This window comes from Solanum stenotomum, chromosome 3, assembly GCF_019186545.1.
Source record: "Solanum stenotomum isolate F172 chromosome 3, ASM1918654v1, whole genome shotgun sequence".
Classification (NCBI taxonomy): Eukaryota; Viridiplantae; Streptophyta; class Magnoliopsida; order Solanales; family Solanaceae; genus Solanum; species Solanum stenotomum.
The window spans coordinates 65,423,917-65,439,470 of NC_064284.1; the positions used below are offsets into that span (position 1 = coordinate 65,423,917).

The window sequence follows — 15,554 nt, forward strand, 5'->3', positions numbered from 1 at the left end:
AATTTGCATGCACCTCAATTAATTTTATGAATTAACTATCATCTTTCATCAGTATATATATTGTGTAATTTTGCACTTGTGACCACATTATGCACCAAATCATTTTGCTAAAAGTCGTTTATTGTGTTGGTGGAGTAAATATTTACTGATATGACTAATTAAGATTGGCTTGGTGTCATTTTTTTTTTATGTTTTTTTTCATTCAATATTTTATATATACTAATCTGACTAATCAATATTTGTACGATTGCCTTATATTCCATAATAATTTAAATCCAAGTCAACTATTTGTCTTTGCTCTCACTTAATCGTAAACCACTTAATTAATAAGCATTAATATAAAAATATTTACTTAATTAAAAAGAAGAAAGAGTCAAATCATACTAGGTTTCTTTAAAAGACATATCTTGCAAGTAATTAAAAACTTAATATCTACTTATCCTAATTAATCAAAGTTGACAAAAATGAAACATCGTTTTCCCTACGTTTAGATTTCTTACGTCTTGTATATGATATCACATTTTTTTAATTGCATGAATGTGATATTTTTTTGAGGTTTAATATTCGTATTGAGATTCGACTATTTTAGATTTGTACTATTAAAAAATGAAACTAGAGCATATATCCGTCCAAAACCTAGAGCATATATGTCATTCACTCTAACCTCAGAAACATATTTATTTAAAAGGGAGAAAATAACTCTTTTTGTTTTATAAATGGAAGTTGTTTCTTTTCTTGGACTATCTTATTATTAGTTTTATATACCGTCAAACTTTGTTATAACATCTCCATTTATCCGGATTCTTTTTAGTTTTTAGGTATTATAAAAAAAAAGAATTGTTACAGAAAATATATAATATAGCATAATATAAAAAAAAATTGATTTCAAAGAAAATTTGTCATTATGGTCAAATGTTACCATGAAAGATCACATTACAGAGAGGTTTAATGCATGCGTACATTATTAAGAAAAAGAAAAATATGTTTTTCACACCAATAAAACACCAGAAAATAATTTCATAAAAAAAAATTCCAAAAAATTATTTCCATCACACCGACAATTTTTTCTCTTTTATCTTTAATCTTTTGCCATAAATAAAGTGAAAATAAATAAATCAATGATGGCCCCTATGGCAAGTTGAATTTAATTTGGAGTAATTTTCCTGGATAGTCACCCATGTTTGGGAAATTACCTTGGAATATCACTTATGTTTGTTTTAGGATCACAATATCATCCAACTTTATCTCTTTTCCTCAAAATATACTTACACAAAAAAAACATTATCTCTCTCCTAATAGGATGCCATGTCACATTATTCCTTTTTCATTATTAACATTTTTTTAAAAAAAATTTAGACAACCCATATTACCTAGTAAAAAAAAATTACATAGCCCAAAAATTTCTACCCTAGTTCTAGGGGATTAGGCGGCAAATCCAAATATGAGCTACTCCGATTCTTCAAGAAAATATGTGGCTTCCTCCGATTTTTCAAGCGAGATAATGTTTTTATATGGGCACTAATGGGCAATGACATCTTTTTGTTGAGTCCGGAGCCAAAAGTGCAACTTTTTCTTTAAAAAACAAAAACGGCACATCAAAAAAAAAAATTAACCAAAAGGGCAAAATCGCTCCTGATGGAGCGATTTTGTTCTGACAAAAATTGACGCCGCTCCGCTAAAAGAAATAAAAATAGCTGCCGATTTTCTCAAAAAAATATTTTTTCTTTAAAATCGCTGCTATAACAGCGTTTTTTTATTAAAAAAATTAAAAGCAAAATCGCTGCTATAGCAGCGATTTTGTTTAGGAAATTTTTTTTAAAAAGTTTTGAAGTTAAATCGCTGCTATAGCAGCGATTTTGTTTAAGAAATTATTTTTTAAAAAAAAAAAATCCTACCCTTGCAGAAAATTTAATTAAAATTAAAACTGAAGCCAGCGATTTTCATAAAAAGCTTTTTTTTAAAATTTTTTTACCCTTTCAGCGATTTAAATGAAAATTAAAACTGAAAATCGCTGCTTTGGCAACGATTTTTTCTTTAAAAAACTAGTATTTTTTTTAAATGGCTGCCGCCGGAAATTTATGTAATTTAAAACTTGTTCTTTATGTTTTTTTTTTAATTCCTTAACAAGAAATCGCTGCTATAGCAACGATTTCACTTTTAATTTTTTTTTTTATAAAAACGTTGCTATAGCAGTGATTTTAAAGAAATAATGATTTTTTTTTGAGAAAATCGTTGCCAAATGCAGCGGTTTTTATTTCTTTTAACGGAACGACGTCAATTTTTGTCAGAAGAAAATCGACTCGTCAGAAGGGATTTTGCCCTTTTGGTTAATTTTTTTTTTTGATGTGCCCTTGTTTTTTGAAGGAAAAAAATGACCCTTTTAGCTTCGGACTCCCTTTTTGTTGCTATTTTAATTCATTAGAGTAATAAGGTGATTTTCCAAACATGAGTGACTATCCAGGGAAATTACTCTTTAATTCGTATTGTCTCTGTCTAAGAAAATTTGACACTTATTATAATACTAGATATTAGGTTCCCGCGCCAGCGCGGGCCCAATATATATTACTTCCTCCATCTCATTTTATGTGAGGTAGTTTGATTCGCCACGGAGTTTAAGAAAGAAATGAAGACTTTTAAAACTTGTGGTCCAAAATGAATTATATAAATTTGTATGACTGTAAATTATTTCATTAAGAGTAAAATAAATATTTTATAGTCAAATTGTTACTTAATATAGAAATGTGACATTCTTTTGGGACTGACTAAAAAGGAAAGTAAGTCACATAAATTGGGAGTAGTTCTTTGTTTCAATTTATGTGACACCGATGAAATTTGGAGAGTTATATAATTTTTTGTATGTGATTTTGTTAAATATATTTTGAAGTTGTTAATTTATTGTGATTTATAGCACTTCTTATATAATTTTCAAATAATATATGTTACTCTTTCTGCTCTATTTTATGTGAGGTAGGTACTTTTATGAAAGTCAACTAAATTTCTTATATGATTCTTAAATATTTTTAGTTGCTATTTTACTTTAATTTGCATACTTTTTATGTTATTTTCAAACAAACTTCTTTTGTTTCAATATGGAATTAAAGAGTCAATAAATTTTTTTTTATGATTTTTAATTATGTTTTTTTGATATCTTATATTATTACATTGTAATTTTAAGTACTTTTTATGTAATTTTTAAATATAGAACAAATTAAAAGAAAAAGAAGGAAAAATTTAAATGAAGAAAGTACTAAAATTTTCAAATAATCATATTTCTATATTAAAATGTTAAAAACTTTAAAATTCCACATATATGCACAAAATAATATACGGAAGACAAAATAATTTTTAAAATATATATTAAAGCTCTTTCTAATAATATCACATATTTATTCTATTTTTTAAATATGACTCCTTCCGTATCAATTTATTTGAACATGTTTTTTTTTATTTCACCTAAAAAAGAAAATTACTTCTTAATTTTAATTTTTTTACATAGCGTATCTATGATTATAAAATTAGACATACTTTTTACTTAATATATGTGATATATTTTAAATTTAAGATTACAAAATTTAAAAATATTCTTCATATTTAACTCTTCGTGCAAAAAAAATAGATGAAACAATTAAAATCGAAGAAACAATATAAATAATTTATCAATGAATGAATTAATTAATAAATAATATTCAAAGATCCTTGGATGAAACAATTAAAATCGAAGAAACAATATAAATAATTTATCAATGAATGAATTAATTAATAAATAATATTCAAAGATCCTTGGAGGATAGAAATTGGAAATAATAAAATATAAGAACAATGCAAGGAAAAATGAAATGGTGTACAAAAGTAATAATAGACACAATTAAAGCTAGCCGTAAAAGAGGAAAAAAAGCAAATGGTTTTTCTGTCCAACAAAAAGGAAGTACATTTATGAAGCAGGCAAGTACAATCATTTTTCAAGTTTGAAAAGTACGAAATACCATAAAGCAACCCTCTATTTTGATTTATTTACGCAAGTACCTTCATCGTCCGGCCCACGTGGAGGCTATTAACTGATTTCGTGGTATTAAGGTACTCAACACTTATGAAAGTAAAGCATAGAATGACAAAAATAACCCTGTAAGCACACGTGTTGACAGAGAAGAGTGTGCTTATTCGCTCTTCTTATATAGTAATAATATATATCAGTTAGCGATCTGATGAAATGATTAAAAAAAATATTTTTTATTTTAATTAGAGAAATTTAAATTTGAGTGTTGAAAATAAAGTCTTAAACATATATTTTCGATCCCACAAATTTCAAAAAATTGGTAGCTATAATAAAAATGTTACAAAATATTTTTAAAAAATTTAATGAAAAAGTTCTCATTTACTTCCACTATATCGAGCAAAGTTAATAAACTGAGACAGTATTTCTCAAAATTTAAAAATATAAAAAAAGTGGCTAAATTAATTAAATTAAAATTAATAAATGTGAGCAATTACTCATACTTATTATTTTTACAATAAAGAGTTTAGTAACATCTAATTCATGTGATCATAAAGGTCATCAGATGGACAGACTTGACTTTAATTTATCTTTCATTTTATCATATAAGAATAATTTTTCTTTATTTGTCTGATTCTAACTTAATATAAAATTTTAAAAAGTAAATAAAATCTTTGTACATGAAAATTGAAATTAAAGAAATACTAAAAAAGCAAATAGATATTCCTTTTTAGCAAACAAAAAAAGACACTAAAACAAGTAAATTAAATTGAAACAGAGGGAGTAGCTTATTATAAGTGAATGAAAGGCTTGAAGTAACTATAAAATTATTTTTCTGTGACCTATAGTTCATGATTTCAAACTACGAATCGTGAAAATAATCACTAATTTTTTTATTTTATTAAAATAGATTGTTTATATTCTCAAATCTATATTGATATGAGATGTTTTGTGTATCAGACTATTTTTATTTTTTTAAAAAAAGGTTATAAGTGAAGTGCACGGCAACTTATAATTTATTATATCATTATACTCTAAAGTCTTTTTCTTTCATTCTTCTCACTCTACATATCAACATATTATATGTTTCTTCCCTATTTTGGGAAAAACAAAATCTATTTCACAAAATTTCCAGCCAATAAAGCAAAAGAAGATAACTCTATGGAAGAAGTTCAACAAAACCTCTTAGATATCCCAAGTTAGTATCTATCTATTCTCAATTTTTCTTTATTTATTTTCTCCTAATTTTGAAATTTTCATTTCTCTCTTTCTTCATCTTTAATTAGAGTTCTTGAATTTGAGATTCGAGCCTTCGTTATGAATTTTATTTATGTTAGGATCGTTTAAGGTTCGTCCACCGTTAATGAGATGTCTTTGATTCGAGTCCTGATTATGTAAAAAAAAAAATGTTGCGGATCACTTGAGGTTCCTCCACCTTTAATCAGATGTTCCAATTCATGTCTTGATTATGTAAAAAAATTCTTCTTGGAAGCGCTTGAGCTTCTTCCACCTTTAATTAGAGGTCTCAGGTTCTACTCCTCGTTATGAAAAAATAGTTTATTATTAGGGAGTGCTTAAGGTTCGTTCATCTTTAATTCAATTATAGTTTTCATGTTCAAGTCCTAGTTATGAAAAAAAAATCTTGTTAGTGAGTATTTTCCCCATAAAAAAACCTTATATAGTTTGAATTTGAATCAATTAGGCTTTAATACGAGTATCGAACACCAGAACGGAAATAAAACATAATATGGTTTCATTCATTGGATCTAAATAATGGTGTGGAGGTTTGTTTGTTAGATAGGAATTTCCTTTGATATTTCAGCTGCAGATATGGTAATGTTTGCCATTATGTTAAGGGTGTGTTTGGGATGACTGTTTTTTTTATTTTGAGGATAATGTTTTTTCTTAAAAGAAAGATATTTTTTAATACTTATTTTTTATATGTTTGATAAGAAAATATGTGTAGAAAATATTGTTTCAAAAATATTTATATATAATCTAGATAAATAGTCAAAATAGGAAGGAAGGGGGTAGGGGCGGGATGGGAGCTAGAGCGAGGGTGAGTAGGTATGAATAGAGACAGATTCAAGATTTTTAGTGTAAAAGCTATTGTATTTTTGAAAGGGAAAATACTCAAATATGTCATCGAACTTTCAGAAAGTACTTATTTATGTCATCCGTTAAAAGTTTGGCTCATATATGTCATTATTTGTTAATTGAAAACAATTTCATTTTGTAAATCATTTTGTACACGTGGTCAACTATGATTCGATCACGTTATTAATTAAATAATTTTTTAAAAGGGAAAAGGCTCAAATATATCATCAAACTTTGAGAAAAGATTTATCTATGTCATCCGTTAAAAGTTTGGCTCATCTATGCCATTTCAGTTAACAAATTATGGCATGAATGAACCTTTTTTCTCAAACAAAAATGACATAGACGAGCTAAATTTTTTAACAAATGACATAGATGAGTCTTTTCTCAAAGTTCGATAATATATTTGAGTCTTTTTCCATTTTAAAATTATTTGAATTTTCATGACTAAATAATTGCATCCGCCCGTGGTTGTGAGAGGTTCAAATGTCAATTATGAAGCTTGAGTTTATTACACTCAAGCTTAATTTCTTTTTTCTTAATTATATATTTTTTTTCTTTTATAAAAATGATTTGACAATTAATCCTCTTTGGTGGGTTGTTTTTCAAAATAAAATATTCCTTCTATTCTTGACTTTATATGACAACGTGCTTAATTATAGAATTTATTGTTCTATTGAAAGTTGTTTAAATTTTTAATTCTCAAACTTTGTCGATATTTGTATGGTTAGTAGAACATGTCATTAATGATAAATTTTAAAAAGTAAAAAAATTGTTTAAATTATTATATTTTTTGAAACCGACTAAAACAAGAACTTAATTCTTTAATTAGAAGTCTCAAAGTCTCAAAGTCTCAAATTCAACTCGTAGAAATAAATAAAAAAATTGTGATCGGGAAATTTGATTTATGCAAATATTCCTTTTTAGGCCACTATTTATGTTTTGTTCCTATTTCTAAAGTTCTCCAAATATAAATTTTTGGATTGATAAAACACTATTGTCTTTTGATATGCTTTTTACACTATGAACTAATATTGTTTCACAAGATTATTAATTTGCTCAAAAGTGATTTCTGAATCGTAGTATAAAGATTCATAAATTGCAACAAAAAAAAGGAAGGACGGGTGGGGGGTTTCATTTACTAAATAATTATCTCAAAACAGAATGAACAACGAGAATTTCACGTTATTGAGCACTCCTTTTTATTGAATCTTATATGGTGCAAATTTAAATTGATCAAGTCAGTATTTATTTAGCACAAAAATGAATTCAGAATTTAAGTTTTATAAATTCAATCTTTCAAGATTCATCAAATATGTTAGTATATTTTTAAAGTTATGAGTTCATGTCCACTATTTATTATAATTTAATAATTTTTATATATACTTCGAAAATTATGAATTGAATTGAACTCGTAACTGATACATCCTCCCTTGATCGAATAGCAGACAGCTATTAAAAAAAATATATCTATTCTTGTAGATGTCAGGTGATAAGTGGTGTTCTTTTATTTGCTTCCAAATATCTTTCTTCTTTTGTCATATTATATATTTATATTTATATTATAAGCTTCTTTCCTAAAATGACATCTTAGGTGGCAATGAAAATTGTGACCTTTGCTATATGGTAGAGCCACATTTTGAGAAAGTAGCCAAAAAAGAGACAATAATTGTAGGGTAAAAAAAAGGCAATGATAATTCATTATATATAAACAGAAAATAATAAGTTGGGATCTTTCGGAAATAGTTATTGGTTCTATTTCTCAAGATAGTAGTAAGATATGCATAAATTTTATTTTTTCCAGACTGTACTTATGAAATATATATACATCAATATACTCAGTGTAGTTTTATAAATATTTTTTAAAAAATATATAATATACATAAACATTATCCTAATCTTTATCAAGCACGCAAATTATTTTTTTTATAGATACTCGATTTTTAATTATATAAAGTAAAGGAGACAAGAATTAAAAGCAAATTATAGTGGAGTAGGTGTAGTGGGTACGTGTGTGCTGATTTGTTTAATCCAAACAATAAAATGAAGAAAACACATTCTCCAAAAGCTTTCCACAAACCAATTCTTAAATTATTTTGAAGTAGCTTTTAATGTAATTTTTTATTTGGGAATAAATGTCATTTTGTTAAAAATTAAGCTTGTTTTAGAAAAACTAAAGCATGTTTAAGTTGGGGGTTCTTTTAGTTACATGTAATATTTCTAATAATTAACATGATCTAATCCGTTAAATATGATAAATAACTTGTTACAGTATATGAATCAGTATGTATAAGTTAAATTCTTAGAGTCACTTCTGCCCCGTTACGTTTTGCTCTATTACTTATATTGTAAGTTTTCAAAAGCTTACTTTGTTATTGCACTTCGCGCTATACTTGTGTTGTAAGCTTTTCTACTCCTTAAAGTAAGTTTCAATACTAGTAAACAAAACACGTTTGCTTTAATTTGCGACTATCGTCTCATTGGTTTAGTTAGAATTATTTTCATCATATGAGTTATATACATGTCATTGTGAAGAATTTTTATAATATCAAGTGACCTCATCTTTTATAATTTCCTTAAACTGACGGAATATATAACTTAAACTCGTCTTTTTAGACAACTATGCCTTAATTATTAAACATTATCTTAGTTATTCTTTACTTTTTATCTTTTTGATAGATGAAGAAATATGTGAGGATGAAAATTCCAACATTGAATCAAGTGGATCAACACATTCTTGTTCGTACTTTGCTAAGCATAAATGGTGGTACCAAGTTGCCATTTTTACCCTTTTTACTCTAATTGGAGACGTAGTAACAACACTATTGGTTAAAACATATTTTACCAAAGGTGGTAAAAGTATATGGTTAGTCTCATTAGTGCAAAATGCAGGGTTCCCAATTCTTCTTCCTTTCCTATACTATGTCTCACTCAAAAATAATAGCCAAATTGAGGTGATTAAAGGAAATCAAGAACCCCATATTTGCATAATCTTTTTAGTTTATGTTGTTCTAGGTGTGTTACTTGGTGGGGTTAGTGTTTTCAACTCTGTCGGTCTAAAGTACCTTCAAGTCACAACATACTCTCTCACTGGTACCACTCGACTAGGGTTCACTATTATCTTCTCTTTATTCCACAATGCACATAAGTTCACCCCAACTATAGTAAACTCTGTAGTACTTGTAATAGCTGCCTCAGTCATTCTGGTGGTTCATAATAATGAGTCCGGGGAAACGTCTAGTGGAAAGTTTTTGCTAGGATTTTTTTCTACGATTGGTGGGTCCGTGACGTATTCCTTAGTGCTTTCTTTAACCGAATTTTCGTATCGAAAAATAATAAAGGGTAGGACGTTCATAGATATTATAGAGATGTCAATTTACCAAACCCTAGTTGCAAGCATAGTGATCCTACTAAGTTTTTTTGTAAGTGGAGATTGGAAGAATTTAATCATGGAGATGGAAAAATACCAATTAGGGAAATTATCTTATGTAGTCATCTTGTCTTTTATTGCCATTTCATGTCAATTAAATGTTGTGGCTTCAATTGGGCTAGTTTTTAAAGTCAACCCCCTAATGTCCAATGTTTTTAACAATTTAGGGGCTCCAATTACTCCAATTTTTGCTGTGATTTTTCTTCATGAAAAGATTAAAGGTTTGAAGTTGGTGGTTATGTTTTTAGCCTTTTGGGGATTTGGTTCACAAATTTATCAACAATATCTCAATCATATGGATGCCAAGGAAGAGTTAATAGAACAAAACTCTAGAGAAGTTTCCTCTAGTTGAACCCCGGAAAAACTCGCAGCCGCTACTCTTTTGGTGTGCACTGAGTAAATCCACTCTTGTGTAATATTCTATTGTAAATTATGTTTTTTTGTCAACTTTTCAAGAGGTGTACATATAAATGTGATCAATTATGTATATATTCAAGTTGAAATAAAAAGTTCTTATTGGGCCTTTCAATTTGGTACTGGATAAATGACCTTATTTGATATATTGTTGAGTACTTCCTATAAGTTGGACAGAAATGTTGAATGGGATTAAATCCAAGTGGTTCGTGACAGCAAGATTACTTTGCGACTTACAATAAATCAATATTTTTCTTTACTTCTCAAAATGTCCCGGAGTCCCTTTAAGGTAGTTTTATTTTATAAAGTTGTTTAATGTCGCTATGAGTTGAAGCCAATAATATGAATAAGCTCACACATCCAGCTATTTGTGTAATAATCCCTATGTTGTATTTATGTTTCACCTAGTTAGTTTTATGAACTATGAATGCAATATGCAAACATGTGATATTACTGCTCAAACCCGTGACTTGTAGGTCCAACTTCCAAGAAAGGGCTACATCTCTGACATAGGCAAGTACCGATTGGGGGGAGGTAGGCAGCCTACCCTAACACAAGTATCTAAAGGGTGATTTCACGGTTCAAATCCGTGAATTGTAGGTCCAAGAAAGGGCTACATCCCGAGGTGTGTATGACATAGACAGTTTACCTGACACAAGTAACAACGGAGGATTCCAGAACCCGTGACCTACAAGTCATATGGAGACAACTTTGCCACTAAGTTGATTGCCAAGAATGTTTCATCTAGCAACAACAACTAGTAATGAGCTTCCAGTCTAAATTCATAATAAAATATGTCAAAAGGTTTACTCATGTATAAAACTTTGGAAAAGTGGAACGTAAATACACTTGTATTTGTTAATTCTCTCTGGAATCTTTAACTTAACAAGTTACCTATATGATACAAAAACAACAACAATGATGCCAATCACTTCGAAATGATCATTAATTTCTTTCCTTGCCTCAAGAAGATAACAATAATATTTTCTTTCAAACGAAGACCCTTTACATCCATTTGTAGAACTCTTCAAACGCATCAACAGAGCTCGAGTACTACGTACCTCACTATAATAGATCAGAAACTGATAGATTACATAAGACGACCAACATAATGAGCTCGCGGATACTTCTCTTTTAGTTGTGGCCATTGCACGAATAACTGATCTGCCATGTGTAGCTTGTAAAGAAGCAAACCACTTAAAGACAGCTTCCTGACTCTTGCAATGCTCTCGACATAGAAAATCGATGACCACCTAATTCCCAAAACCTGAAGCAATTGAACTTTCAATTAGCACCTCAAATGTCACCTTGAAGGATCATAAGAAACTACAAGTGTTTGCAAGTTCGATATCAATGTGACTCTGTGAGTAGTCAAGTGCTCTCTTTTGATTCATTGACTGTTTTCTTCCTCCTTTTGTGAGGTTTGTTCATATTTTTTTTAAAGGGATGATGCCAAATAAGCTTGGAGAGGCCATGAAACCAAATAAGCTCAAGGAATTTTAGAGGATAAGAGTTCTCAACAATATCATGCCATGATAAGTCGAGGCAAATATTTATGAACCGACAAGGAAAAGACAAAATGGTCCAAGTTGTTGTCGTCCTATACACTTTGAAATCTATGTTGCTAGGACACTCCAAAAATGTGGCATCACCTCAGCCGAATACTCTGAAATACACTACTTTTGGAGGATCCGACATGCAGTTGTCGACATTTTTAAGAGTCCAAGAAACATAGTTGAAAATACAGGAATGGACGTGAGTCTGATCCATTTTTTTCTAAATCGGGACGTTAAAAGATATTCTGCATGTAATCAGTATCCTAGCATCCAACTTGACTATTCAAGTAAGTTGAAAGAACAAAAGATTACTTTCTAATAAACAAACCTTGAAAAGGAAGGCAATTACACATAGTGGAATACACGTTCCAGGGCCATTGCACAGAATCTGAGACAAAGTACCAAATATAGATAAATCAGAAGACCGGGATATAAAAAGGAAAAAATATCTGCAGATTGATAATTCAATTTCAAGGGAGGGGGGAGAGTAAAAGGTAATATGAGAGCTTTGTCTGATACCACTTGGGGTCTGATCTTGATCATTAACCACAACGCATGTGCAATTGCAACCAATGTGGTTCCAACTGAGGTTATATACGATTGACCAACTTCTCGACTTCGATATATCTGCATGAATTCAGCCCCCCCTACTCCCTTGAGCGCTTCCTAGAATAAGAGGTAGTCCTATTAATATAGCCAATAAAAGAATAGAATAGCGTGATCAGTTCCGGGAGAAGAGGAGGCCTCTGTGGTGTTGCAAATGTATTTCAAATACTCTAAACAACTAGAAGATAATGAACACCCCTCCAAACCTAAGATAGACAATCTGAAAGAACATACAGACTATGGTTTTATCTCAGCTGCGAAAAGCAAGATACACATAGTTGTATGCAGACAACTTACAGCTAAATGTTCCCAACATATATACATGGAACACATTTGCACAAACATTTTTCATCTCTTTATGAGAAATCATGTGATTTACCATACTGGATGCACAAATTGGCGTTTGGGACTTCTATGAATCTTTGTTTTTGATACATTTGTAAAAGATAAGGACTGCCAGTCTACGAGTTCTAAGATTAGGCTCTACAAGAAGCAACACATTTTGATTTGGAGAGATCTTTAGGTTACAATGATATTCAAGCCAAACTTCCTGAAAATTGCCGCCTGATGTTGAACATACATGGTTTGGCACTTTTACACCTCTACCGGTAGAAAAAGCGAAGTCTAACATTTCACATTGAACTGCATGAGCAAGCAACTAGGAACAATGATGGACCTGAGTGACTGATGGCTATATTAGTCACTTAACAACTAAGGCAATCAAATTTTGGACACAGTGAACAAGGTGTTAAGATCCAAAAGGAAACTTAGAAGCCTAATCCAAAACTGATAAAGGTGTTGAGAGAAGTCACAAGAATAATGTGTTAACAGCTAATGCAAAAATGTTATCCTCTCTTGGTTCATAGACACAAGAAACCACACACTACTCCATTCGTCGTTTTTCTGACATATTATTGTCTGATTAAAAGAGGGAAAGAAAAACCAACAAATAAATTAAACTGATGTTCTATACCTTACCGAGCAAGGAATCCTCAAACACATGTGCTTTTTGGAGACTCATATTATCAGTAGCAGCGGCAATATAATACCTCGGCTTAAACCTCTCTGTTTGAAGGACATATAATAAGTTTAACATTTCTGCTGTGTGACCACCTACATTATAGTTGAACTTAAAAGATTTAGAACGACTTTAAGCAAAAGGCAGTAAAACAGAAGAAAAACTATCAGAGCTAAAACTAGACCTGAACCCAGAACAATAAGAGTACTGAGGGATCGTGGAGATTTGGAGTGAAGCGGCTTTCTGCTCCTATAAATAACATAAATAATTCGTATCACAAGTACAGTGATGACACCAATAGTTAATAGAACTGCGATATTTGATGATGCCATAGTGGAGAGGCAACAATCCCCCTTCTCCATTACAAGAAGCTCTGCACCTCAGCTGAAGACAGAGATCCTGAATTACATTTCAAGCAATCAGCATAAGTTCCAAAGCACAACCTTATAAAGGTAAATGATATTCATTTCATTAACCTGAGGCATGCTTCAAATGGAAATTCAAATACCGATTATACAAGATGAGTATTGATTAGATATGTTTTGTTTACAAAGCCTAAATGAAAAGCTTGAATACATACCCAAACGCAGACCAGTCTCTATGGTTAACTGCCTTGATAGACTATACAACTATTAGTTACAGGAGATAATAACTATCAAAGTCACTTTACATACAAACATTAACTCAAATGTCTGTTTGAGTAGAGATTAGGATTTTATGGTTATTACTGATCAATTTATTTGAAAGGTCTAAAATTAAAATCCACAGTATCGATAGAAGGATTTGGTATATGACTCCAAACTTTTCATCCCAAATCTAGAATACTTGCCGTGAACATTTCATACCAATCAATAAGCTATTCCTTCAAATAAAAACTAAAAAAAAACACTAGGGATCGGCAATATGACTACTCGTTATTCATTATGCTATATTAGACTAATTTAATTCAAATATTTTTCAATAATTTGCCTTTATGGAAATTAGTTCTTTAAAAGTAGTAGCTCCTTTTTTTTTATGATGGTGGTGTCCGGGCCAACTTATGTGCACCTCCGCTAATTCCACTAGATACCTGCTACCTCCCATCAGCACAAGTACCGGGTACTCTGCCCACCAAAAGTTAGGGAAGATAGAAAGAATTTGCCTAGTATTTTTTAGAGTCCGAGACCTCATGGGTCTCCCCTCTGTAGTCTGTGCTGCCTCCGTTAATCAAAATAAACAGACACCTTACAAACATCAGACCCAAATCCCTCTCCTCCAGTCATGCTAGCTTAAAAATTCACACACACACCATACATCCTTAAGTTTACCAAAAGACATATCTTCTTATCTTCTTTCTTTGCCTTCGTATACTCTTATAAGGCTTCTTCAACATCTACTATTAGTAACACTGTATACAACCCTTTTTTTCATTTTATTTTAGCTCATGCCAAATGCTAACTTCATCACAACTATTCCTGTGCTCGTGGTTGGATTTTTGGGAAGCTTAATAACTTCACTTACAATTTCCTACCACAACTTGTCATTTCTTTTCGAGAAAAATATTCAGTAATCTAATCAGTATTCAGTAATACTAAAAGGCAGATCAGCACAATCATCATAGCGTGAAGCCATTATCAACTTAACACATCGCAACTAAATGAAAAAATTTGCAAACCCAATTCCGAAAAAAATGAAATTTGAAACTTCTCTTTATACGGCGGGAACAAAACCAAAATTTTATAAACCCAATTCAGAAAAATTGAAACTTTTCTTTATACAGTGGGAACAAAATCAAAATTTTGCAAACCCAATTCATAAAATTGAAATTTTGGACCAAAAAAATAAAATAAAATTGTAAACCCATAAAATCAATGAAACAGAGATTAATTTCGACGAGACAAAGAGCTAAATCTGTAACTAACCTGCTGTCTTTTCAAATCGGCCGGCGAAAAATCAATCGGAATTCAGCACAAAATCCATCAAATTTGCATCTGTGAAATCTGTAGTGAAAAATTCGGGTTAAATGAAGTTGGGTCATTAGTTTGAATAAAGGCCCAAGTACATCAACCCGACTGGCCCAAATATTATGTTTATATATATATTTTTTATTTTATTTTAATGATATGATTTATGGATACATAACTACGGTTTATTTTAGATCATAAGTTAAAAAGAAAATTAATAAATCTGAAGATTTGTTGCACGTCAAACACCGCAACATAACTTGAGAGAGGGAGAATTATTTATCTATATTATATATACTATATTAAAAGCGTAAAGTTTTTTAATAATGTTGTTTGAATTTTTCGTCCTTATTAAAAGATCTTTCTTTAGAAAAAATTGTTATAGAGAGATTTGACTTTATAAAAATACAAAGAAATATTATCAAATTTTTCTAATGTTATGCAAGTTATAACTCCTATTTTAGGAATTCCCTCTTCTTCTAATTGAAGCTCATGTTTG

The 15,554-nt window shown here is 30.1% G+C and overlaps 1 protein-coding gene and 1 pseudogene across 1 annotated transcript; one reads left to right on the forward strand and one right to left on the reverse strand.

Annotated features, from left to right (window-relative positions):
• The first annotated feature begins 3,819 nt into the window (after window positions 1-3,819).
• Window positions 3,820-9,885, forward strand: LOC125859196 (purine permease 21-like; annotated as a pseudogene).
• Window positions 9,886-10,725: 840 nt separating this feature from the next.
• LOC125858129 (uncharacterized) lies at window positions 10,726-15,094 on the reverse strand. Its single transcript, XM_049537814.1, has 6 exons — window positions 15,014-15,094; window positions 13,297-13,511; window positions 13,068-13,207; window positions 12,008-12,154; window positions 11,817-11,876; window positions 10,726-11,199 (listed from the first exon to the last, which is right to left on the reverse strand). The coding sequence occupies exons 2-6, from the start codon at window positions 13,472-13,474 to the stop codon at window positions 11,023-11,025; spliced, it is 702 nt and encodes a 233-aa protein (XP_049393771.1). The 5' UTR covers window positions 13,475-13,511; window positions 15,014-15,094; the 3' UTR covers window positions 10,726-11,022.
• Window positions 15,095-15,554: the final 460 nt, after the last annotated feature.

Coding starts and splice junctions, on each gene's coding strand:
- LOC125858129 (XM_049537814.1), bottom strand. CDS start 13,474: ATGGAGAAGGGGGATTGTTGCCTCTCCACTATGGCATCATCAAATATC. Junction 13,208..13,296: donor TCTTATTGTTCTGGGTTCAG/GTCTAGTTTTAG, acceptor ACTATAATGTAG/GTGGTCACACAGCAGAAATG. Junction 11,877..12,007: donor TCAAGATCAGACCCCAAGTG/GTATCAGACAAA, acceptor ACTTTGTCTCAG/ATTCTGTGCAATGGCCCTGG.